At 37.8% G+C, this 25,504-nt stretch overlaps 1 protein-coding gene across 4 annotated transcripts in view; it reads left to right on the plus strand.

Moving 5' to 3' along the window:
- Positions 1–25,504, plus strand: part of LAMA2 (laminin subunit alpha 2) — a 345,325-nt gene that overhangs the window by 178,024 nt on the left and 141,797 nt on the right. For all 4 annotated transcript variants that reach the window (XM_048296906.1, XM_048296908.1, XM_048296907.1 and 1 more), the window contains exons 13-17: positions 3,981–4,088; positions 4,660–4,871; positions 11,301–11,412; positions 14,863–14,976; positions 23,963–24,090. In XM_048296906.1, the coding sequence (XP_048152863.1) occupies positions 3,981–4,088; positions 4,660–4,871; positions 11,301–11,412; positions 14,863–14,976; positions 23,963–24,090 (674 nt within the window). The remainder of the gene's footprint in view (positions 1–3,980; positions 4,089–4,659; positions 4,872–11,300; positions 11,413–14,862; positions 14,977–23,962; positions 24,091–25,504) is intronic.

Raw genomic sequence — 25,504 nt, forward strand, 5'->3', positions numbered from 1 at the left:
ATCAACACCCTGTTTAATGGAGATGGCTCCTAATCTTCTGAAGTTACATTTGGCAGATGTTCAGAAGAAATGAGGCAGCCCCCAGTGCAGTGGACTAAGTGCTAAACCTTTACAGGCAGAGTAACAAGAGGCATTGGAGAGGGAGAATGCGAATCTTCATGCAGTAATTCAATAATATGGTGGAATATAAACCTGTACAAGAAGGAGGTATTCTCCAAGGACATTAGCAGGAGGGATCCTGACAGCTTGCCTTGGCAAAGCAATGGCAGCAGATTCACTAAGTTCAGGAAGATAAAGACTTGTAGAATTTGATTTCCATATGAAAAGATGCAAGCTTTCCTCATCTCTAGCCTTGCTAATGTTTGTAGAAATGCTTTTTCTTTTCAGTGCTGTATTTGTGGTTTGCTATCACTTGTCTTGGCTTAAAAGTAATTTTAGTGGGACAAGCATATAACATCAAAGCATGCTTTACATAGTGTAATACTGGGTGCTTCCTACTACCTTTGAGCTCTCTTGCTGTTGAGCAGGGGCATTTGTTCACAGGAAAGGAACCATCTTTTCTGCATCAGTTTGGTTGACCCTCTGTCAGGGTGTCATAAAATAGTCTTGTCTGCTCTCTGGTTTTATCTTTAAGAGCACGTAACATAATAGTACAGTTAACTGTGAACAATTGAAAAAAGCCCCAAAAACTATGCCAGAAACTTCTTTGAACTAAGATAGCTGTGATTTCCCTCTCCTGTGCTTGTTATTTCTTGGGGATTCTGTGACTTTTTTTGAACACGTAGATTCTGCCTCCGAAGCTGGGAAGACGTATTTGATATATTAATCTAAAAACAGGTGGGAGAGACAATGGGAATTCTGTGGAACTTCCTTGACATTTTTAGACAGCTATTCTTGTCTCAACAATACATGCCTCTGTCACCAGCAAGGCAAACTTTTATGCCCTGTTCTCTTTGGTGTTGATGGCTTCAGATGACAATCCTTGAAGCAGAACTCTGAATCTTTGGGTGATAGAGAAAAACGTGCAAATAGAGGGATCTCACAGGTGCCCAGTTTCTGTAGTGCCCTTGCACTTAAAATTCAGTGAAAAGTACCTTTTGCATGAGGTAACATGCAGTGCGTGGATTGACCTCTGAATTCCTTTGCCTGTGAGTGAACTTGTTCTTTAATATGCAGAGGAAGGAAATTACCATTGCGAACAATGGCAGAAGGAAGTAGTACTTTTTGGTTTATATAAGTTTGAGGTTTTTTCTTATCTATATTGGTATTACACAGCATACAAGGCAAATACACAATCTGAACTGTGAGGTATTCTCTATGATAAGTGTCATTTGGGGACCTTGTCTTCAGTGTGTGATGCTGTTCATGATATGCAAATATTGCCAGTTGCAGCAGTGAAACTCAGACTGCTGTGACTAGCAGAGACCTCAAGAGACTTCTTAGTCATATTCCAGCTCTTAGGCATTATATCCAGAGTATCTCTGGCATGTTGAACTGCTGCTAATTAATGAACTACTTCAATAGCATTTTCAAGTAATTTTGATACTGTTTTGACCATCCTTACAATCAGCTTTCTTTATAGTCAGGCTGAATCTTCTTCATGCCTTCCCTGCAGTTGCCAGAAGGAAATAAAAATGGCCATTTTTCCAGACTTCTACGTTTTGGTAAATTATTTTCCTGTTCCTTCTGAGCGTTCTCTTTTTTGGACTAGTCAGTCCACCCCTCTCCTCTTGTGTTTCCTGTTGGTTGTATTTTAGGAGTTCCTAATCCATTCTAGCTGCCTTTACTTTAGGGCTTTTCTTTTTATTTTCCTTTTTTTTTTTTTTTTTTTCCCTGCTTTGTGACCTATCAGTTCCTCTGTTGGATTTTTATATACTAAGGTAAAGGTTATGTAGCTGGGAAAAAGTAAAACCTGTCTTGGTTCATAATTTTTATGGATTGCCTGAAACTGCCTAATCTTTGTTTTCCCCTTATTTTAACGTTCTTGCATCTTTGGCATTAGTCTGAACTTGAAATAGAAATGATAAAATTCTGCAAAAGTTACTCTTCTAAAATGTTTGTCTACAGCTGAAAGCAATTCTGGATACTTCTTGCAGCATTTCAGATATTTAAATTTTCTACATTCCTCTTGCAGTTACAAACCAGTGCTTAGACTTGACCACAGGCTGTAACAGCTGTATCTAAGGGAAAACGTCTTTTTATGTTGTTACGGTCAAGGCTTTAAGTAGTTGCATTGGTACCAGCAGGTTTGGACACTATGTAGATAAGTATGTGGTGCTACTGTTTGCCAGTGACACTAAACTAGGAGGAGCTGCAGACTCCATCAAGGGTAGAGAGGCCTTACAGAGAAACCTGGACAGGCCAGAGAGCTGGGCCATCACCAGCAAAATCTAACAAAAGCAAGTGTTGGATTCTGTCCCTGGGATCGGGTCATCCTACTTACACACACAATTTGTGAGGTAAGAGGGTGGAGAACAGCGACGTGGAAAGAGATCAGGGGGTTTGAGTTGATGGCAAGTTGAACATGAGTCAGCAGTGCCCTGGCAGCCAGAAGGGACATGCATGTCCTGGGGTGCATCAGGCACAGCATTGCCAGCCAGGCAAGGGAGGGGATCATCCCACTCTGCTCTGCACTGAGGTGGCCTCACCTCAAGTAGTGTGTGTACTTTTGGGCACCTCAAGGACGTCAGACTATTAGTAGGTCAAGAGGAGGGTGACCAAGTTATTACAAATTCCTTCCAACTTAAGATATTCAATAATACTATGATCCTACAATATGATCCAAGATTCAGGTTATGAATTGGAGAGAATTTTCTGGCTTTAACCAAACAATTACCTGTCCTGCCTCAGATGCAGGGCTTTTATATGCCTTTATGGCTAATTCAAAATCAGTTGATTTCCAGACCTTAAATGCTGGAAGTTTTTTTCACCACTTAAATTAGATTCATCATAAAATTATGAAGATTTTGACTTTCACTGCTTTCTGTTACGGTATGCAAAAGGATCCAGTATGGTGAACAATTACATCCTTGAGAATAACCAGATTATACTCTTCATAAAAGACTCACAAATGTGCTTTGTGCTCAGCAGTATGCACTGGAAGGGCAGAAGAATCCCTGTGATTTTAATGTTCTGGGAGAGGAGGCTCACATTGCAATGAAGTATGAGGCAGACACGTTTAAAACGCAAAATATAGTTCTTGCAGCATTTGATTTACTTATGCTGCTTCCAATCAATTAACAGAAAGCTCTATTTCTGTGCTGAACTCTGTCATTCAAGTCTGCAGCTTTTGATTTGCATCGTACTACATTCTATTTTTAATGGAATAGCTTGTGTCAATGCCATGATTCTGGGGGCTAAAAGAGCGTGGAAGAAATATACTGTCATGACACAAGAGCCTGGTCATTGACTTCTCACACTGTAGGCTGGGTCAAACTGAGCAAAAGGGCTGAAACATTCTTTTAAAGTAAATTTATTTGACTCCATCAGGGAAAATTCTTACTTTATTTTAGGTTACAGTTCATTCTAAGAAGAACATCACAGCCCTTTTTTTTTTTCCTATTTTGGTAGTTGGCTCCATCAATGAAACTGAAGTTATTGAATTTTCTATAGGTTGCTAAGGCTGCTGATACAGAGGCCAGCCTAAATGAGGACCATATAACTGAACAAGTACATTGAAAGTCTAATGCAAGTATCTAATGGAAATTTGCGCAGATTTCATATCTGTTTCTGATTTCTCTGTTAGTCTGTGGGTTTAAGGAATTTTCAGGCTTCGACAGGCGTAGAAGAAAGATGACTAGGTGTGATTTCTAGATGGTTGAGCAAGAAAGGAAGGGTCTGTACATCTGTAATCCTCAGGGATCTGCATGTGGCTTTGCAACACTAGAAATCTACTGATGCTCAATAAAACTGCCCCCAAGTGGTTAAGGCCCATTTTCTTTTATTTAATTTTTTTTTTTTTCTGTCTTTCTACTCCTCAGGTAGCAGCTGCTGGAGGACATCTGAAATTTACAGTCTCCTATGATGTCACAGAAGAAGAAGAGGAAGAAACAGCTAAATTGATGGTTCAATCTGATGTCATCATAGAGGTAAAGTGATTGTATTTTCAGCCAAAGAAAGAAAGAAAGTGGCCTGCTTCTTCAGGTGTTCGGTGTGAAGTCTGGTGTTTGAGGACACAGAACAGAAGGGTGCACATACTTTCAGCTAATTTCTAGTGTCAGAAAATGGAAACACTTCAGAGAACTAAAAGCTTCAATATCTCGAGGAGTCTCTGGTATTATTGCAATTGCTTAGAAAACTGTAATGCTTCTTGTTCATCAGGAGGAATGAAGAAACAAAATAATTGGTCATTTGAGGTAACACTTTCACATTCTTTCAGCAGATCCATTCTTTTGCACCTCAGCATTGTATGAATTTGCTTTTGTCTCCACAGAGCCATGCACCATGACACTAGGTTTTATCTGAATAACCCAAACTTTCTTTTCTGCTGCTTTTCAATTCTATCAGGCAAGCCCATTTCAAGTTTATGAAAAGTGAATATTATTCCTGATATTTATTATTCTTCTAAAATATATTATTCAATAAATCATGTACCCCAATTGGCTTTTTTTTTATGACTTTTTTCATATTTAGATCTCTCTCTTTCATGCCTCTCTCTAGGGAGGTGACTTGAAAATCAGCACTCCAAAAGGGATAATTCACCTGCAGCCTTCTGAAGAGCACACTGAAGAAATTGTGCTGAAACCAGAATCTTTCTCCATGCATGGCACCGATGTTCCAGTCAGCAGGAGGGAGTTCATGACTGTCCTTGCAAACGTAAAGAGGATCCTCATAAGAGCCACATACAGCAATGGGATGAATGCCATCTACAGGTGAATGTGAGGAACGGGTCTCCTTGCTAGAGGCAGCTTCTCGGAAGAGTTGTTTTCCCTCTTCAGAGAACGAGGCTGATGTAATTTAAAACACTCTAATTTATTATCATGAAATCCACAGCATTCATTTACACTTTCAAACTCTTGTTAATATGTTTTTCATTTTGGGTAGGCAGGAGGAGGAAGGCAACAGAAAGAAGCAGCCTTTTAAGAAAATGAAATTACATGGACTATTAAGGCATGAATGACAGTTCTATAAATATATTTATTTTGTGAACACGGTAATTCCCATGTATATGGTGAATCGTGGAGTGTGGTAATAACATGTTGAAGTAGGAAAAGATATATTGCTTATATATTGTTTTTCCCATTTAATGACCATACAGGGCCACATTAACAGTGGACCAGAGAATAATATCCTGAGCCTCCAAGCTGGAAAAGTGCCTCAAGGGGAATTCTCTGTGTTTTTAATCAGTACCACACACAGAACTGGCTAATCCCAAAGCCTTTCCCTTGATTTATGTCAGGATGCTGCATGGACTGCTCAAATCCACTGATTTGATGTGAACTCTTCTGAGTCCTCTGATAAAATTAAAGACGTGAAATGATTCAGTTGTTCTATTTCAGTTGCTGCAGTGTGTTTGAAACTGTAAAGCTCATCTTGCATTTCAGATTTTCCTAAGTGTGTGAACAAATACTCCAGATTGGCTATAAGAAAACCTCTCTCCTGATACTGTGTGATTAACATTAATAGTTAGGTGGCATAAGTAATATTTTTTAAATGTGTAATGGAATTGATTGCATAGTAGTTTTTTACTCACAAGGCATGAAACCTGAAATGCTCTCTAATTTACACATCAGTTGATTCAGTGGCATAAACCAATTTGGAATGGAGGGAGCTGATAGCACATTTAGTGATTATTTGCTGAGAGCACAGACACAGTTTTTGCTGCTGTGAAATTTCTTAAGCAATCTAACCATCATTTGAATACTTAGGTAATTAAAATATATCCTAAATTGAAAGGCAGGTTGTGTCAACAGAGTGCAGTTTTCTGATTTGAGCTGTGGCAGTGTAAATTTTTTCCCTGCTAAAAAGAATTCTTCTGTCTCTCTGTTTTCCTGTGGTTAGTTAGTATGTATTACATCTCTGTAAGTAAGTTTGTGAATCATAACTAGCTTCAGTTTGGGCCAAACTGCTTCCTAATTTGCTCATTCAGTCATCAGCCTTGTATTCCTTTGCATCTCCTTGGATCCAGTTTGAAAGCCTTTCATGGCCATCAGCTTCTTGTTTGAGGAGAGCCAAAAGACCAGGCCAGAGCTCACCTCTTATGCACTATGAGCAGAACATGAGAAGGTGTTAATTCACAGCTTGCAGCTGAGACTAGTGGGAGCTCAATGAGTGATGATCCTCTGCTCTCTTCTCATTCAAATAAAAAAAGCCCCAAACCATTAGCCAGGATTTTCCAAACTAAAGGAGTGCGGGAGCATACTGAGTGGTATGGGAAATGCAAACTTTTAAAGGAGATATGTATGATTGACTTTCTATGGGGCAAAGGTGTTACTAGGTATTATGGGAAGCACAAACTTCATTTGATGCCTTAGGTTTTAACTTTTATATTTTTCAAATCCTGGACTGCCTAGTGTGTAACTCTGAAGTTTCTTGTGGCCTGTTAGCTGCTGTTCTCTCATGCTGGTTAGACATAACAAACCCTCTCTAGGTTTGCTCTTCAAGGACACCAGGCCCCAAAATAAGCTAAAAGCCTTTGAGAGGAGGACTTGGGGTATTTACATCATTAACTGAAGTTATAATTGGAGAATTAACCCTGATATGCAAATGGACCAAACTTACAAAAGTGTGAAGAGCCCATGACCCAGCATCCATCTTGGGTGGAGCCCCTCAGAGGCTCTACACTCCCAAGGTGTACCTTTGAAGGCCCTTAAAATAAATACCTACTTTGTCTTACTTTGTCTAGACTCTGTTTTCAGGTAGCTACTTCAAGGCATCACATTAATCAGAGGTTTACATATATCTGTGTACTGACATTTGTACTAGTAGGAGAAGGTGCTTTTTTCCTACAAAAAGCACCTTGGCTGGGCAGTTAAAGTAAAAAAAGTGCAGTGCTAGAAGTGTAATGGCTCCATCCTGCCTATACTGTGGAACAGGGGGGAAGGGATGGGTGAGATCCCCTCTGGGCAACAGTGTAGAGCTCAGGTAAGCACCAACATGTAGAACTGACACAATCTGTAGAATGTGCCTTGTAAGTAAGAAATGGCAGAGCTGTCAGTGGCAAATTTGGAAGACTATACGTCATTGCCTGCATCCCAGATTACTGCTTTAGCCTTTTGGTCATGTGTGGTGCACCACTGTTTCATAGTCTTGTTCATATTCAGCTTTTGGCAACAGTTTTGTGGTGTGTTAAAGATAATTTTCTGAAAGCATTTTTTTGAAATACTCTTTAAGAAGAGCTCTGCAACACACATACAATTTATGCTTTGCCTGTTGGTAGCCACCAGCTCCTAGATGTAGTGACATTACAGTTGGGAAGATTGGTCCCTTAAAGACAGTGAGTTAAAAGGCGGTTAGGGGAAGGAACTGAAATGATTTTGAAGAGTATCCTTTTTTTCTAGAAATGGTCTTATATTGCTGGTACATTTCTATCTGTCCCTCTGAAGTCTCTTACCAGAGAAAAATGTAGTGGTTGCTGTATTACTGTGATTATTGTCAGCACGTCCACAAATCTAAACTAAACAATTTTATTGAGTGCTGTCAGGGTGCTCATTGCAGTTTAGCATGACAGAAGAGCGGATGTGAAATTCCAATCACAATTAAACAAATTCAGTTTTTCTTCTTTGATTTAACTGTAGCAATCATAGTTTCATCCGTTAGGATGTGATTTTCTGAGTGGAGTTAAGTCTCCTCAGAACAGTTCATGGTCCCAATCACCTGTTGTAGCAGCAACAGAATCTACTGTCATCCAGCCCACCTTATATTCTGTTGTGTAGGCATATTGCTAATTTTCAGGATGTGCCTCATTACTGACTGTTTTATATTCTCTTTGACTTTCACTCATGCTAAAACACACTAGGTGCAAAGCTGCGCTCATAACTCCTAAGATCATGCAAAATAACCCTTTTCTCCATATTCTTCCCATTTAGTTTTTCAGGGAAAATGGAGACCCAATGAAGAAGATACTGTTTGTGATATCTAGGGCTGATTAAGGACTACTGTTGATGGTCTCCAAAGGAAGAAATTTTTGAAAAGAAACAGTGTAGAGCTAAGCCTTAATAGATAAGTAGATATGAATTAAAAGGTTTTCATTGTCTTTAAACAGGTATGTGCAGTGGACAGATGGATATTCCTCTGAGAGGGTTAAGAGGGTTTGGCAGAGAGACAAAAATATTACAGGGTTATTAGATCCTTCATGAATGACAACTTCTGCCTCAAAGCACCAGCAGAATTATGCAACATACTAATTAGAGATTGCTATATTAAGCAACCTGTTCATTTAAATACTGAAAGTTTTCAAAATGGATAATGTCACCACATGTGTAAGATTTCCAAGGGTGCTGTTATAATCTGTGCTTAAAAAGAGACCAGAATAGAGGCATAAAGTAACTTTATTGCAGTCATGTAGAAAGAGACTTAAAAATTCAATGGAGTTGTCTCCAGCTGGCAAGAGCTTTAATTTCAAGATTCTATTTTTAACCCTTGTTTAGCTGAACCTACTAGAAACATTACTTAATCTGTAATGCTTTCAAGTAGCCACTAAACAATATTAATGCAGTAGTGCTGGGTTTGACTCAAGCATGGTTTTGTGTACATTTTTTTTGGTCATTTTAAGCTTTCAGTGTTGTTATTGCTCTGTGGTGTAATTAGGAAGCTTTCTTGTATGAGTGGGCAGTTAGATGATCAAGTAGCATTAAAAATGAGAATACAGAAATGCAGCAATCAATCTGAAGGTGAACCCAGCTTCTGGGTTTAAATCCTGGTCCTCCTCTAACTCGGCAGATCTGCCAAACTGTTGCAGTTAAGTCCATCTGTGGTAGAAGCAACAGGCCAAGAAAAGATAACTCTGTCTTACTGTTTCGTTTGATCTAATACTGCTAGCTTGTGCTTCAAAGGAAGTTTAGTAGCACTGTTTATTCAGTTTCAATATTGAGAGTGGTCATTGATGGTAAGTGTTGCAAACATGCAGATAGGCATTGGAAATTGTGGTAGTGAAGAGAAGAGATTGCTTGCAAGCACATATAGAAGAGTCGGTGCTAGACACAAGGAGAAAGAGGGAAGAACAGGCCAAGGGTTTTTTTCCATATGCAGAACTGGCTTCAAGACAAATGAGCAATGATTGGGTCACTACTTCATGTGCCTTATGTAGCTGATGTGATTCAGATGCCTGGCACAGCAGACAGTAAACTGTGCTGATACTGCCTGAAACGTCCCCTTCCCTTTTAATCTTGTTTGTTTTTAGAAGTCAACAGTTGCCTGCTGACAGTAACAGTCAGCTTAAATATTTGGTCTTGATGTGAAATCTCAAATTGTTCATGCATCTCCAGGATCCAGTGCCCCATTACTGCCAGCATTATGTATTTTAATGAATGCAGAATAGCACTGAGGAATCAAAATTGCAACATCAAAATGGGAGAAAAGAAAATCACTGCAGCTTTCTTCACTGACTAACTGTTAATGCTAAAAACTGTTAAACACATTAAAATCCCATTTAGCAAATAGCAGAACGTAATGAAAATTGGAACAATTCAGTGAATACAAATGTGGGATAATACTGGGAGGATTGTTTCTGTGTGTTAGTGCTTCTCTTTGTTCCAAGATCAATGCTGAGAGGGAACTAACTGTAGTTCAAAGGAGAAATAAAATTTGAGCTTTTTTTAAAAAAATTGTTTCTTCATCTAAAGATTTTTTTTTTTCCTTAAAATTTTAGATTTTTTTACTGGTAATCACTGTTTGATATCTGATATACTAGAAATTGGTTATCTTATTGTAAGGAAAATTCAAATGAATGATTGCAAAATAAATGTACAATGGAGTGAAGGGGGTATACTGAAAAGTGAGAGAGAATTTACTGAAGATCTGGGTAGGAATAAGCATCCTTCTCTTAAAACAGTATCAAGAACCTTTTACAGAGGTTCTTGTATCACCAAATTGGATTGATGTTTCTAGCTGCATTACAGACAATGGTAGTTCCTCCAAAGTCCAGTCATATTCCTAGTGGTGGTAAAATTTCTGTTTTTCTGAAGTGTCTATCTTAATTTCAGAAATCTTCCCCATTTTTCCCATTACCTTTCATGTCTGTCTTTTTTGGAGTAGTCATGAAATCTAGTGGGAAAATATTCTGTCTTAAGCTTTCCTCCAACCACTGCAGTAACGACAAAATATTTTTCTTGGATGTTTTCTTGTCCAAGGTCATCCAAATAATTTTCAGGATTTTTTTGCAGCCAAAAGATAAATGCCCTATTATGAAGAGGAAAAAAACCAGTTCAAGTTTTCCAAAGAAAATTAATTACTTTTTAACAAAATGTATGTCATGATAGAAAGGTGTTTTCTGCTGAAGACGACTTCAAAACAAGCTCTTCAAGTAGCTCTAGTTATCAAACACTCTGTTAAGATTACTGGATGAAAATAGAAGTAATTTAGCCTCTGTAATACCTTAATATTCCTTTGAATTTTCATAAGTATTAAACTCTCAAATCCCAGTTTCTTTCCCCAGAAGGAGGCTCTTGAGGTAAACTACATCTGTTTCTGATAATAGCTGTAAGATTATCAAAAGACTTCTGTTGTTTCTCTCATCATACTTCCATGCTTTTGAAATAAAATCATGGTCAGTGTTCACCTAAACAATGGCTGTTTGGCACTTTTTTCTCTGTCATTGGGGAGACCAGGGTATATGGCAGAAGATTTCCTTTTTCTTTCATGCACATTCATTTTTCTTTCATATGCATAATACTTAGACCCTCAATCCTTCTGGACAGGGCTCACATCTTTTCAGAGGTCAAATCTCAAGGGTAAAAAAATTCAAAACTTAGTAATGTAATATTTTAGAAAGCTGGACTAGAGGTTCATAAATTTTGAAGACCGTGCTTAGTGTCAGATTTGCTCTATATGCAGCTGCAATGCAAGTTGGCACATGTGGCTTGCAGGCCAGGAATAGCCTTCCATCTCCTGGTGCAGTGCTGTGAGACTTTTGAAATCTATTTTTATCAGTGGGTATCTGACCATAGTCTCCCTCACATGATGAACAAAAATAGTAACAGACATATAGTTTAGGAAGAAATACAGGAATATGAAAACCTCCTTATTTTTAAGCAGGAAGACAGAAACAGGGCACTGCATGCCACTATAAAGTGTTTGTTGCATTCAGCTGCACATATCCATCTAATTTGCTATTTTGCCTGTTTAACTTCTGTTACATCCAGAATAAGAAGTGTTATTATGGAAGCTGCTGACCACACTTTGAGGGGGAGAAGGACAGCATCTGCAGTGGAGTTGTGTGAGTGTCCTCCAGGCTATGATGGTACCTCCTGTGAGGTGAGTATCATGATGCAGTCTAGTTTGATGTTGTTAACACCATGATAGCTGAAAGCAGACAGTGGACCTGTGTTGGTAGAAAATAGTAAGAGAGCTGTCCATTCCTGTTAGGAATTTGCCATGGCTTGACTAGTTACCTTTATTTCCAGGTGACGGTTCATTATATTTGATAATATTTAAAATCTGAAGTTCTACGCCTCTGTGGTGATTTCTAACTTATGAAAAGACATTTTGGTTAATAAAAAGGAAGTGAAAGCAATATTTGTACTCTTCAGCCAATTGTTAATGGATGAACCTGTCATCTGTAGAAGGAAAATGGCAGTTATCTGACCTGTGCACAACAAAGCCAGATCAAATTATTTGAGTTAATGGGGTTGAGTTTCCTCTTTTGTTTTCCCAGGGCTTTGCCATTTGCCTTGGAGTTGTTGAGAATTGCATGTGTGTTCTTCTAAGGATTGTGTCCCTTTATTTTGCTCCTGTTACAGATAATAACGTAGACACGTGCTCAGAAAAATACCCACTTCCCTAACAAATCCATTAGTTCACACAGAATGTGTTTGTACAAGTATACGTATGATTAACTACCTCACGTGGGCATAGCTTGGGGTAAATAGGAGCCAAGAGAAATTCTTCAAAAGCTTTGCCTTTAAGGAAATAGTTTCAAACACCGAGATGCTCTGCTTCACAAAACTACAAACAGTATGCCATTTACACAGGCACTCTAGGCATTTGCTTGTCAACTCTTTTTTTCTTTAAAAATTTTCATGCTTATATGTGATATTTAGGGCTTAGGGTCTAGTCTCATGCCAAATGTGGTTGCTTGTTGCTGGGGCTAGATGAACTAATGTAGAAAGAAGGCCTGAAGGAATTATTGGATATTCCTATCACTTCCAAAATGGTACAGATGGAAAAATAACTGGAGAAGAATAGTTTTTACCTCGGCTGAGAAATAATTTTAAAGCCTGGCCACTGTCTGTCTGTTCAGTTATTTTAAGAGAAGTGCTGGATGCAGTATCATTGTGCTTCACACTTTTTTTTCACTTGTCCATTTATTCTCCCAGTGCAGATTTAGGTGTGATGTCCAAAAGAGCAATTGGAAAAGCCCTAGTTGCAGATATTTCAATATCTACTTTTGTTGCAGAAGCTGAAGAACTTGGGTAGAATTCCTGTCTTGGTGTTGCTGAAACTATCTGTCCAGCATTGTGTCCTTCAGTGCTAAACCTTCTCTTCAATCATAAACAGTCCCTGAAATTTGATACATACTTAAGATCATACTCCACAAGAGAAAGCACATATATATAGCTGCCAATTTAAAGTTTCTATGTATGCTAGTGGGCATAGGTAAAAAGGAGAACTTTTAGATTTCCAGACAGACAGTAGCTAGCAAAGTATGGAAAGAGAAGTTGAAAGTGTCTTTTCCTTTTTTTTTTTCAGTTACCATTTTTGTTCCTTCTTCTGAATACTTTCAACCTTGTCCAGCATTTTACTTCTACCAGTTTCAACCTAGCAGAGTTTCATTTTTATTGATTTTGTGCAGTTTTTCAGTTCCATTTTCTCTTCATTATTTAATTTAATGTATGTATTTTTCTCCTGCATAATGATGTTACAGTACCTGGCACAGATGCTGCAGCACTAAAAACAACTATTTTTTACTTATTTTTGTGCTATGAATGTTTTGGCATGATCAGTCTTCCAAAGACAATAAATCCCATTTAAATCATGCTGTCTCTTTTAAGATTGTTCCATTATATAAATTTGGAGTTTATTTTTTACAAGATTCTGGCCAAATAAAATTCTTACATTTTTGCATGTGTATGAACACAGAATTGCATAGGCACAGGTAAAGCAGATAAAATTTTAGATTTCTAATACCAGTTGGTTTCCTTTGTGATAGTTACTGTGCTCCACTCATGAATTTTCTTGCCTTTGTCAACATCTTCATATCTAATTGCTCTTCTCCCTCAGATTTTTTCCCATTCTCTGTACTCTTTTACTTCTGCTTCAGAAGAAGTTGTGTTTAACGTGCATCACAATGATGAGCAAGAACTTTCCTGACTTTTGAATGTTACGTAATTTCTTAAGATCTCAATCTGTAATCTTTTAGTTCTGTTCTAAGCCCTGATATTGATATTTCATGTCTAAGTTCTTAAAATTAGTGACTTTTAGAGCCTTGTCTTGAGCAATATCATGTGTATCTGTGCACGAGAACATTATTTTCAGTCACCAACAGAGGAAGAAGATTTATGGATTTATGCAGAAACCACTTGCATCTCATGCCACAGAAAGAAAAATACAATATCTTTTAACCTGGTTTTAGGTTTTGGATTTTGTAACTCTGGATGGGGATTTTTTAGGATCGTGTAACCAAGAATGTAAAGAAGGAAAAACAAGGATAATGTCTCAGCTTTTGGAATGTTTTTTTAAAGAATAATTCCAATTAATCTTTAGATTACTTTCACATTTTTCAAGAGTAAGACAAAAAGGGACATGTTTATTTGTATAAAGAAGAGCCTGTTTGTTACGTTTTTGAAGCGTGTATATGAAGTGGAAAAGATTGCTTTTATTAAATGATACTTCTGGTATTCTGTCAGTGAAAAATTTTCTCTTTGCATTATCCAGATGCTTTTGAAGGTCATAACTCTGTCATGTGCTTTTTTATCTAATGCAAAATTATTGGATCACATGAGCAGTCTTACTGTAGAAGGATAGTTTGCAAAAACTATAAAGCCATTTGTGAGATATATAGTAGGGAAGACTGCTGCTTGACATCTTATTATGAGCAAATGGAGTAGCTGAATTTTTGCTGATGAATCACAGTTGTATGGTGTCACCCTTCCTACAAAACTACTGGCCATGCATTTAATATTGATTTGAATTTTAGATTTAAAAAAGAAATTTAAAAAATCAGAGCAGTTTCTTAGAGGGAAATTACTATCCTTTAAGGAGCACAATTTGTAAATAAAAGGATGGCCTTGGTTTCAGCCTGTGCTTCATTTCAGTGTAGCCTTTAGCTGGAGTCCTAACAAGACAAAATGGTATTTTAATTGCTCTTTGTGCCTGAACTTCTCAGAAAACATTTTTGGTGTTTTGAGGATTTTTCCCCCTTCTCTCTCCTTCAGTATTTCACCTTCTGGCTGTTTTTCAGTCTGTACCTCTTGCTTTGATGCTGTCATATTTCAGTTCTTCATTTCTCTGCTTTATTTTACCATTTCAGAAGAACGATCAAGTTAAGGCTTCCTCTAATCTCACATCTGTCACTAAGGCTAAGGTCAGTGCAAAGCCACAGCACCAGAAAGAAGAATTTTCTAGAGAAATGTTGGTATTTTTATTCATTTGGCAAGTATGTTTTTTGTGTTTGCAAGCATCGAATCCAACAAAATTTTTAAAATCCCATTGCTTCATCTGTTCAAGCAAGAGTTTATCTAAGTTTTTATCTAACTTATCTTGCAGTCATGCTGGCCTCGACACAGGCGTGTAAATGGCACAGTTTTTGGTGGAGTCTGTGCACCATGTACGTGTTTTGGTCATGCAGACATGTGTGATGACATCACGGGAGCGTGCCTGGTAAGTGTCACTACGGGAAACAATGGACATGGCCAACATCACTTCAATAAACCTGTGCAATTGGATTAGTGACCTCTGAGACCTGAAATAATCAAGAAGAAAAAAGCCGGAGAGTAACAGAAGAGATCTTTATGTTGTGGTTAAGGATCCTCTTATACCAAGATCTGGTATCTTTAACAATTAAAAAAAAAAAAGATTTTATTTATCACATAGGATCTATGTTTTAGAATAGAATCAATAGTATTAAGGTATGGCATGCAGAAAGCAGCAGATGTATGAATGCTTTTTCTTGCAAGATTTATCTTCTTCTCCTATTTGTCTCCTGCAATACATTCAATTTATAGTATGTAGCAGGTAACTTCATAAATTCTGTACTAGTTTGATGGGAAGATATTGTTAATGTCTTCCTTCTTCTAAATTCTAAATTCTACTAAATTCATAGTAAACCTTGAAGGAACACTTAATGAACTGTACTTCAGAAAAGTAATAAAAGCATATGATCTCAGATAAATCAGATTTTTTTTTTCCTTGTAGACTATGGAGATTTTATGTAGTTACCTACTAATTCAGCAATTAAATCTGTGATATTATCCATAGTAAGCCTACCAGCACACCACTGTTTCCAGCCTGTTCAGTAGCCTTTTGGAATGGGTGAATTATGCTGAATGTACTGTTCTGATTGACTCAAGGGCATTTTTAGTTTATATTGTCTGACATGGCATGAAGCTTGAAACAACATGTCTAATTTCATTAGTCTTGCAGAAACACAATTTAAGCCAGTCCCAGTTTAGTGGGATATGCTCTCATTTCCCTGCAGAATTTCAAGCAGACTCTGTAATGTGCATGTTTCTAAGTGTTCCCTTTTATTTCCTTAAGAAAAACCTGCTGGGAAAATGCCAAAATGAAAATTCACGCTTTTTCCAATATAATTTGGCACTTAGAATTATTACTGTTCTTCCTGTTTTGCTCATAGAAGATGTTTAATTGCATTGCAGTGCAAAACAAGATGTCCTTAATGTGTGGATCAGTGAATTTTTCAAATTGCTTTTTCATGAATAGGAGCTTAAAATTATTCTCAATTTAATTATACTCTAAGCCTCAAAGAAGTACCTAGAATGAAAAACATGTTTGACATGACAGTCATGTTTTGAATCCTTCACTTAATACTCAGGAAAAATGTTTATCACTAGGGTAATATGGATTTGTGTTTCCTGACAAAAATTTTTTGCATTAATAACCATATTCTCCAGCTACAATGTTTATAATATCAATGTGGGATAAAATCAATTAACAGGAGAGAAAGGGAAGGAAGAATCTTGTTTAAGGTATGCCATAACTGTTGACTGTTTTGCTTAGGGGTACATAGCCAGATATAAGTTCTAATGTTGTTGGCTTCTGTGTCTTCAAGTTTTAGCCCCTGCACAGCTTCCCTCTTTATTTTTGTCTGTGGCACCAGCCTGGATGAAAGAGAAGGCCACGTAGCTGCATATTGCTTTTTGTGCTGTTTGGCTGATGTGAACTGTTGACTCAGACAGTGGAGCTCCCCCTTCTGATGTTTCAAGGGTGCTGGTGTAAGATAACGCAGCACTGACAAGGAAGTGGAAAATAACCAGCTGAAGATGCACTTTCATCTATACATGTTATCAAGCAGTCTCTATTTTATGTGTTCTGTAGTTTATACTAGATCAGGCTATAGAGAAGAGGCGCACAGGGAGCTTAAAATCAGTTCTGGATTTTCTTACAGCTTTGAAAGCACTGTAAGTCAGATCGGTTAGTATCCATGCAGGCTATTAAATGCTGCTATTCAATTTGGATCATAAGCCTTTTGAAGTGAAAGAGAGAAAAGTCTGAATGCTGAAAAAGAGAAATGTTTCACATCAAAGGCATTCTTTCTATTGAGGTTTACACAGCCTTTTGGCCTCCTTATTATTATTCATGGTGTTTTTTCAGTAATACAACAGACAATTTAGGCACCTAATTTACTGATATGATACTTCTTTTTGCTCTTTCTTAGCTTTGAAATGTAGTTGAAAAGAAGCTGAAATGTGTTTTTGACTCATGATAAAAGCTCAAATCATCTGCTTCGACACAGGCCTGTTGAAAAAGCTCATTTCAACGTATATCTTGCAGTAACCTGCAAAGCCCTTTGATCCCCACAGCAGCCATAGAGAGCTGCATGATACCTCGTTCTCATTACCACTGTGATATACATAACTGCTTTGGTACATAGGGCAATTTCGAACATTCAGAAATATTCTTTTGTACTATTACACACACACATTCACAGTAGCTTTAGAAGATTGGTTAAACCTAAACCTTGTAAAAAACAAGCACATTTCAAGGTGTTTCATTCATTGCAGGATACTATGTTCCTATTAGTAAGCCCAGAGAAAGTAGACCTTTCTCCCCAAAGATATGATCAAATTGCCTAAGTGGGCAGTCCCCAGTGGCGTTCTTTCCGTACTGTATTCCTCTGTGTATAAACAGCATACCCCATGTAGGATGAGGCTGGTATCAGTGGTGGTGGACATGTGCTTTAGACAGTGCTCATCACAAGAACGACAAAATGTCTTTACTCATCTTCAAATACACCATAACCAAATGATATGTCCTAGCTAATTGCAGTACAGGCTCTCACTCAAGTGAAGATACGTAAAGCCTCTGCAACATCCTGATTACATTTGTATTGTAACACCAAGAAAGGGAATTGTCTGTGTCATCTTGACATTACGGTAGTTTGAAAATGCTAACAGAGCTTATTCATGCATCCAAAGACAGAATACCGTTGTCTGGTCTAGACAGCTCAGGAATATACTAAAATAGGCACCGAGGCTTACTCTCTTTAGCTGGCTTTAACAGCTTCCCTGGTTGTCTCTGTGACAGGTATCCTGAGGAAGGCAGCAGCATGCCACAAGTGCTATCTTGGACTCTGTCATAATCCCTGTGTAAGGTTTTAGATTCACCACTAGCATTCTATTCTAAATGTTTCTTTCCATATTCATATACACTCAGCTGCATACGCAGAAGTGGCTTTCAGTGTGAATTTAGGGTTCCCTGATATTGGGCATACAGAAGTTCATTTGGTTTCTTCCAAAAAAGGAGAGCTGGCTCAGTAGGAAATAGTGGAAAATGCACACCAGGACATCAGCAAGGAAGTTTGTGGGGAACAAGGTCTGAGTCATACACAAACTTTTGGACAAAAATAAATTCTACTGTTTTAATTACACAGAGCTTGTCTAACTGAAGTAAGGTGTATGTGGGAACCTAGAATGCAGAGAATATTTCTCTGCCTGTTTTGAAAGGTTTTACCCCCCCAGACAGTACTGGTTTTGACCTTTGTCCATGGGAAAATTTGCCTAGCCTCTGGGAAGAATTTGAATCTACAATGGTGTGAATTAGGTGATAGAATACTATGTGAGATTATCACAGGGTGAAAATTTAGAGTTTTTAGGTCTATTTGCATAGTAAATAGATAAAAGTAGAAAACCTCAAAATGGAGGATAAGTTGTAGTTAAAAGCTTCTTTCTCCTTCTTCACTAACTCCATATTTTGCAGCAATAGTGGTTTGGGATGATTGGATACAGAATTCCTCAGTTCCTGTCTACAGGATTTAGGAACTTGTTGGACATTGGTAAAAAAGTGAAAATATCTTGTGTTTTAAGCTTTCATTGGGTAATTTACCTGCAAACAGGCTGTGAGATCTTGATAAGCTGTCTTCTTGCTGCATTCTCTGCTCTGTGCTATGTCTAAGCCATGCCAGTGGCTTGTACCCCTTAGATAAGAATTAATAAACACCTCTCTGGAGACTGAGAAGCATGAAGTCCCATTTGCCTCCTTTTTTCTCCTGGCAAAAATCTGAACGTCTCCCCCATCAGGGAAGACAACAATTAATGAACCAGACAGCGTTAGTGTTTAGAAGTAAAAGATGTCCAGAAAATTAATGCATTCAAAATAGTGTGAGATACAATAGGTGGAATTTGAAAACATAAGTATTTGGACATAAAATTGTTCCTGGCCACAAGTCTATGGATCTGTGAAAGAAAGCATGTATTTTACCAAACCACTAGATCAATGTGTTGGAACAACCTATATTTCCATGGGAATAAAAAGAAAGCAGATATAACATACTGAGCAGTTTAGAGAAGTTGATAATGATCTATTTTATACCCAGTCTCATGACATTAAAAAAACCAGTACAGTTTTCCTGTAATGTGAAATTAAGACATCAGAGGCTTACGCATGTTTAAGGAAATAATCTCAGTGTAATTAGACATTGCTCAAACTGGGTGATGTTCAAAACCATTGCTGTGCATTTGGCAAGTGTCAAACTGAGATTCAGCCAATTGATATCAAGAAAGCACACATTTTTCATGAGTGTTCATAATATTTTTAGAAGGACTTGTCTACTTCAGTACTTAAAGTACTGATCTGTAAATGTGGCAGAGTAGCATAAAGTTTGATGTATCACTGAAGAGAACAGCAGATCAGGTCATGTACACATGCTACATAATTTTTGTTCTTTGTCCTGTAAGGTCCAAACTGGCTCAGGGAGAAAAGTGTAGGATACGTGAGATCATTATTTCTCAGATAAATTCTAACATACACAGTGGAAGGTATGCTCAGATTTTGGTCCTATATGTGTGGGGTTCTCTTTTTTGTTTGTTTTTAAATTCAAATATTGATTCATTGCTTTTGAACATGCTGGGAACCATCAGTACTAGTCACTTTTTATGCACTGCCTCCGAAGGGCATAAGAGCAGGCAATTCCAAAATGTCAGAAGTCAAACAGACAGAAGGCCAGCTTGTCTGAGCAGGGATCTTATTTTGGAGATAAGGCAAAAAAGGTGCATGCTGTGGAAGCAAGGTCAGGTGATATGGGAGGAATACAGAAATGCTGCTTGCCACTCTAGGGGGAAAATTTGTGTAGTCAAAGCTCAGCTGGAGTTGAAGCTGGATGGAAGTATGGGGGCCAGTAATAATAGGTTTTTTAAATAGGTTAATAGCAAAAGGCAGTGCAGAAATAACATCAGCCCACTACAGGATGAGGATGGTCCCCTCATAAACAGGAACATAGGCAAGGCAGAGATGTTTAATTCTTTCTTTGCCTTTGTCTCTGACACTGGTGATGGGCTAAAAGGGTCCCCATGCCTTGAGCTGAAGGACCATGGCTGTGAGCGTGATAAACTCCCAGTGTACCCTGAATTAGTGTGGGGTCTACTGGATCCATGTAAGTCTATGGGACCTGATGGGATTCTTCCAAGAATACTCAAAGAGCTGGCTGATGTCATCCTGAGCCCTCTCTCAATGATTTTTGAACAGCCTTGGGAACATGGAAAGGCCCTAGTTGAGAGAAAGCTGGCTAACATCTGAATTTTCAAAAAGGTTGAGAAGGATGGCATGGAAACTGTAGGCCTGTCAATCTCACTTCAGTGTATGGCAAAATTATGGAGAAGATTTTTCTGGGAGGTATTGAAAAATACCTGAAGGATGATCAGTCACAGCCAGAATGGCTTCATGAGGGGAAAATCCAGTTTATCAAATTTAATTTCCTTTTGTGGAAAGGTAATCCACATAGGTGATCAAGGGCAGCCAGTTAATGTAATCTTCCTGGATTTCAGTAAATCTTTTCATACTGTTTCTCACAGGATACTTCTGGACAAAATGTCCAGCACTCAGCTGGATAAACACATCATGAGATGGGTGAGCAACTGGCTCATGGGTGAGGCACAAAGGGTTGTAGTGAATGGGGGAACTTCAGACTGGGGACCTGTCACTAGTGGGGTTCCACAGGGCTCCATCCTTGGTCTTGTGCTCTTCAACATCTTGATAAGCAGAACTCAAAGGGATACTAAGTAAGTTTGCCAGTGTTACTGAATTGAGTGAAGCTGTTGACTCCTTTGAGGGCAGAGAGGCCCTGCAGAGGGACCTTGACAAATTAGAGGGCTGATCAATCACCAACCAAAAGAAGCTTGACAAAGAAAAGTGCTGGATTTCTGCACCTGGGATGGGGCAGCCTTGGAAGTATGTACAGACTGGGGATTGAGAGGCTGGAAAACAGTGCCATGGAAAGGGACCTAGGGGTCCCATTGAACTTGAGTCAGCAGTACCCTGACAGCCAGGAGGGCCCAGTATGTCCTGGGGTGCATCAGACAAAGCATCGCCAGCCAGGCAAGGGAGGGGATTGTCCTGCACTGCTCTGCACTGGGGCGGCCTCACCTTGAATATTGTGTGCAGTTTTGGGTACCACAACATAAAAGAGACATTTAGCTATTAGAGAGTGTCCAAAGCATGACTACAAAGATGGTGAAGGGCCTTGAGCTGAAGCCATATGATGAGTGGCTGAAGTCACTTGGTCTGTTCAGCCTGGAGGAGACTGAGGGAGACCTCATTGCAGTTACAACTTCCTCATGTGGGGAAGAGCAGAGGCAGCTACTGATCTCTGCTCTGTGGTGACCAATGACAGGACTCAAAGGAATGGCCTGGAGTTGTGTCAGGGGAGGATTATCTTGGATATTAGAAAAATGTTCTTCACCCACAGGGTGGTTGAGCAATGGAACAGGCTTCCCAGGGAAGTGATCACAGCGCCAAGCCTGACAGACCTCAAGAGGTGTTTGGACAATGCTCTCAGGCACGTGGTGTGACTCTTGGGGAGTCCTGCACAGGAACAGGAGTTGGACTTGATGATCCTACCAGCTATGGATATTCCATCATTCTGTGATTGTGAGGAAGTAAACACAGAGGTCTGGATTGAGTAGGATTAGACATAGTACATGGAAATGACTGACGTTAAAGTGCCAGAAAATACTTCATCAAAGTGAAGGTGGTCAGGTCTTTGTAACAAGAAATGTTTTCCTACAAAATGGAAGGTTTCAGGTGTTTTACTTTAAAAAAAAGCAGAAGCTGCAAATACCACTCAGCAAGAGATGTGAAGCTTTAAAGTAGTGTATTAGCTTCTCTCACTTTAATAACACCCTTGACATAGAAACTGTTCATATTCTTCAAAAACATTAAGATATGTCTGAGGATATTTAAAGCTAAACTTATCACAAAAGAAGAATCCATTATTTTTCAGAAAAAGTACAAATAATTTGACATAATGTCTTAAAAAACTTGAATTGCAAAGGATTTTTCTTTTGAAACATTTAAATTTTTTTTTTCACATCTTCTTTTAAAAGCATATTGTTCCCAGCTACTTTTTTTTGTGTGGTTGGTAGATTATTTTTGAATGTCAGCACTTGAAATATCAATCAAATGGATTAATTAACTTATGGAAGTCAATTTTAACCCAGCTGACTGTTCTAGAGCCATAATTTTAATTGATTAAGTGTTTCAACAAGTTGGCATTAGATCACAATCTACAAATTATGTTAAAGTATAGTATTGTGATTAAGGCTTTAATTTCAAATATGTGCTGATAGTATGCACTAGTAGTAAGAATGCGCCCTCTAAAACAACAAACAGCATTTCTGGAGGCAAATGCTTTGGACTCTGATGCCCTCATGACTATAAAGGGTATTGTGCTTTTTCAGCTGCCCAGTTGCAGAGCACAGTGCAAAAAAGCATTGTACAAATTATTGCAATCCTGGAAAGCTGTGAAGAAGGAATCACTGTTTCCTTATTGAGGATAAATTACGTCTTCCAGACAGTAAGGCTGTTAAATAGCAATCAGTACCATATGCGTGGCTTACTAAAACGATAACACAACGCTAAAGTGTTCTTAAAAAAAATTTTCAATTAAATCATAAGTTTGAAAGTTCCCACAATTAAAAAAACCCAAACCAACAAAATAAACAAAAACAAACCTCCAGAGTTCTTAAGCTGCAGCTTGGATGAAACATTCTAGATTTGATCTGGCCCATTATCTAAAACACAGCAGAACATACCCCATTAACAAAAATCTCTCTCATGGCTTTCATTTTGGCCTTTTGAAGTTGATATATTCTTTTCCAATCCTTTTTTCAGTCCATCCCAAGCACATCAATATGGCATTCAAAGTCCAAAATCATTCCTGTTACTTTCTCTGTTTTTTCATTGTGAAAGGGCTACACTTGGGTATCTTGTGGTAAATAGAAGTGAAAGGAATAGTGTGGTATGCTAATAATGTAGGGGGAAGAAAGGAAACATATTAAGGCAGAAAAGTAATTTTCTGAATCTATTATGGATTCTGTGAAATTATTTAGAATTTCTAAGTCCTATATGGTGAGAGGGAAGAAGAATAGGAAGGGTAATTACTCTTTAAAACTTGGTTCTTACAAGTTATCATGGGAAGCCTTTTCTCACACGACCGATTTCCATTCTGCTAAAAGATTGTTTAATTTGAGATCAGCCAAAAGCTATATACAAAAATTCAAATCTAGTATTGCCATTTTTATACTCCATGTTTCATATGCTCAGTTTAATTTTTCTCCTATTATGCAGTCACACGAATGAACACAAACTGTTGGAAAGCACCCTATACACAGTATACTTGTCCTTGCTTCTGCTCTCGAAATAGAGGCAAGATTCTATTCTAGCAAATAAGCATTAATTAATTCAGGCTTTGATACTGTTTACAAATACTGCTAGCCACATACCTTGTAAAATGAACTAATGCACTTACATGTCAAATGTATAATTCATTTTTATAAATTATATAGTCTGGGCTGTAGTTTTGGAATCAACATCTAAAAACAGTTTGTCACAAAATACGCCTGTTGCAAGACTGCAATGCTAAACTGCAAATGCTTTGAAAGTTGGTTTTCTTTAAGCAAGCTAAAACAATAATACAACTGTTGTGTGGGGTAAATTTAAAGGTTTTCTGTTAAATATTCTTTTTGTTTTACATTAAAAAAAAGTTACCCACAAGAGCATATGAAGCAGTGATTGTGACTGCTAACCTGTAGAACTGTTTCTCAGTAAGCAGCAGAAAATAAGAATAAATGTTGCAAACCTTTTTCCATATGCAAATTGTCTAATTGTCAATTTGTACTTTACATCTTCTGTTTAGGACTGCAGACACAACACGGGTGGTTCATACTGTGATAGATGCCTGCCTGGCTTCTATGGTGATGCAACTAAAGGGACAGCTGAAGACTGTCAGTTGTGTGCTTGCCCCCTAAATATACCTTCTAACAAGTAAGTTGTATATTTATTGCATATTCCACTTTTTTGCTTAGTAAATTGCATAATTTCTTAATTTATATTTTTACAAGTGTGCTGGAGATTTTTTTTCTTCCAATCAAATGATATATTCTGCAATATAAACTTTTATTTTTACAATTGGGCAGAGTGCTTAATTCCACTGACAGGCAAATGAAGACAAAAGCTGGATGAGACTAAGCTAGAAAAAACAACACAGAATATGGATGAATGCTTTTCAAATTAATAACTAGCATTTGCTTTTCTGTCCTCCTTAAGAGTAGTAGTTTCTAGTTTTAAAACTGAATTTAAAGCTGAATTTCCAATTTGACTTTTTCTGCTTTTTCTGTGGGCTTTTTCTGCTTTTACTTTTCCTTTTCTTTCAGTCTACATTCTGTGATTTGTTTGGAATTTAAATTCATCCTTAGATCTTGCAGTGAAAATATTTTGTCAGCATATCTCAGAAAAAATACTGTTAATTTATTTTATTAAATAAAAATACAAGTGAAAAGTTATTCAAAATTCTGATCTAAGAACCGAAGTTTCCTTCATTACAAAAGCTTGTCTATGCTACTCCATCACTTAACTTAATAGACCAAGTGGCATGAACATTTTTTCGTTGGTTTTGCCACAGGCAGTACCTGGAAAATAATAGTACCAAAAGCATTTTACATGATGTACCTGGATAAAACTGTTCTGAATCTCGTCTATGGTATTGCATCCTATTAAAATTGCACTGATCAGAGCAGGAATAGTCTAAACACTTATGAGCAGAAGTTCCAGGGGACTGTAGAATGGGAACCTACCTTCCTGTTAACACAGCTCTTCAGTTGGTTTTATTAGATATATATATGGGTTTATTATGTCTGCTGTTCAGGCATGGTTCTTCTGACATTCTCATTACTTGGTATTTCCTTGCATCCATAATTAATTATCTTTCTTTTCTTTGGGAACACTGTGCTGACAAAGAAGGGAAAACACTATCACATTTCAGTCTTGCGTAGATCTGCAACAATCCAAGTCAAATAGATTGAATTTAGGTTATGATTGGCAAAATGCCTGGAGACCTCCATTATGTAGTCATCATAGTTCTGGGCACTTTAATTTCCTTTTCTGAAGTTAGCAGTCCCCTTTTTAATATTTAATTTTTTTGAAAAATACAGGTATAGAACAAATACACAATATAAATGTTCTTTGAACTGTGAAACTGTGTGAGTCAAAGTTTAGCTTTGCAGAACGCGTTGTAAGGGTCAAGCTCTCATGACGTGACAGTTCTAGACCAATTACTAAATTTGTTTATGAGGAAAAAAGAGATTTTAAAGATTTTATATGTTACCTGTATGCTGTTAAAGTACTTCTTTTGCCTTCTTACTTAGCTGCTAGTGATTTTTTTTATGCTAGGGATAATATT

This window comes from Corvus hawaiiensis, chromosome 3 (genome assembly GCF_020740725.1).
Source record: "Corvus hawaiiensis isolate bCorHaw1 chromosome 3, bCorHaw1.pri.cur, whole genome shotgun sequence".
Classification (NCBI taxonomy): Eukaryota; Metazoa; Chordata; class Aves; order Passeriformes; family Corvidae; genus Corvus; species Corvus hawaiiensis.